The 1,381-nt window shown below is 52.2% G+C and overlaps 1 protein-coding gene across 1 annotated transcript; it reads right to left on the bottom strand.

The window, feature by feature from the left end:
- Positions 1-295: 295 nt before the first annotated feature.
- On the bottom strand, positions 296-886 carry LOC138871457 (uncharacterized). Its single transcript, XM_070149339.1, has 2 exons — positions 556-886; positions 296-480 (listed from the first exon to the last, which is right to left on the bottom strand). The coding sequence occupies exons 1-2, from the start codon at positions 884-886 to the stop codon at positions 296-298; spliced, it is 516 nt and encodes a 171-aa protein (XP_070005440.1).
- Positions 887-1,381: the final 495 nt, after the last annotated feature.

Raw genomic sequence — 1,381 nt, 5'->3', positions numbered from 1 at the left:
AAACAAGAGACTCACGAGGCATATCCAAATAATGGACAAAGTATTATGACACATAAGAAAAGGTGGAACCGGGGTCAAATAATACAGAGGCATCTCTGTGGTAGACTGAAACAATACCTAAAATCATGGCATCTGAAGCGACAACATCTGGTCTGCTTGGGAGGGCATAGAAACGAGTATGTCCACCACCTGATCGACCTCTCCCTCTAGGGCGTCCCCTAGCTACCTGACCTCCACTCCTAGCTGGCTGGGCGGGTTATAAAGTAACTGGAGCAGAAGTCGAGGGATGACCCCTCTATTGAGACTGACCATCATGAAGACGAGGACACTGCCTCCTCATATGTCCAAACTCTCCACACTCATAACAACTCCCCAGTACTAGAGATGAGGACTGAAGGGAACCTCTAGCATCGGAATGACCAGTAGAAGGACCTGGCATGGAAGAACCCTGGACTGATAGAGCACGAGACGAGCTCTGAGCTGGAAGGGCACTAAGTGATGAGTGGCCCTGATGAGAACTATGAAATCCATGACCTGATGATGCTCCACGCTAACCTGGGCAAGCTGAATGAGCCTGCCTAAATGAACGGCCTCTGCCCTGCTGGAACTGACCCCTCGAAGGAGCACTGCTAAAGCTACCAGATCCCCGAGGCCTCTTGGCCTCCCTCTCCTCTCGCTCCTGCCGGCGAACTATCTCAATCTCGCAGGCGATATCAACAACCTCCTCAAAGGTAGCAGTTGTCACCCTCTCCCTAGTCACGAGAATTCGAAGCTGGTACGTGAGGCCATCAACAAACCTCTTGATCCTCTCTCGGTCTGTGGGAACCATCCAAACCACATGACGGGCTAACTCAAAGAACCGCATCTCATACTGTGTCACCGTCATCTCCCTCTGACGTAGCTGCTCAAACTGCCTGCGCAGCTCCTCTCAAAGCTACTGTGGTATATACTTCTCCAGGAAGAGAATAGAGAACTACTGCCAAGTAAGGGGCACTGCACCAATAGGCTACACCTCTCATACACCTCCCACCAAGTGAAGGCATCCCCAGAAAACTGAAAGGTAGTAAATGCCACACCACTGGTCTCAAGAATCCCTGCTGCACGAAGCATTCTCTAGCACTTATCCAAGAAACCCTGGCCATCCTCGCCCTCTGCACCGCTGAATGTCGGAGGCTGGAGTCTACCAAACCTCTCAAGTCGACATTGCTCATCATCCGGCATAACTGGTACCACGAACTCTTGAGCTGGTGCAACCGGCTAGGTTGGAGGTGCCCCCAGTGTTTGGAGTCCCTGCACAACCTTCTTAGGTGTGTGAGAAACGGGAGTCTGGGTGCCTCCCCCGGCCTGAGAAGTAGCTGCGGCCGTAGTAACTGAAACCGCC

Source organism: Nicotiana sylvestris, chromosome 1, assembly GCF_000393655.2.
Source record: "Nicotiana sylvestris chromosome 1, ASM39365v2, whole genome shotgun sequence".
In the NCBI taxonomy this organism is placed as follows: Eukaryota; Viridiplantae; Streptophyta; class Magnoliopsida; order Solanales; family Solanaceae; genus Nicotiana; species Nicotiana sylvestris.
This window is presented reverse-complemented; position numbering and strand designations above follow the sequence as displayed.

Coding starts and splice junctions, on each gene's coding strand:
- LOC138871457 (XM_070149339.1), bottom strand. CDS start 886: ATGACGGTGACACAGTATGAGATGCGGTTCTTTGAGTTAGCCCGTCAT. Junction 481..555: donor GGCTCATTCAGCTTGCCCAG/GTTAGCGTGGAG, acceptor GTGCCCTTCCAG/CTCAGAGCTCGTCTCGTGCT.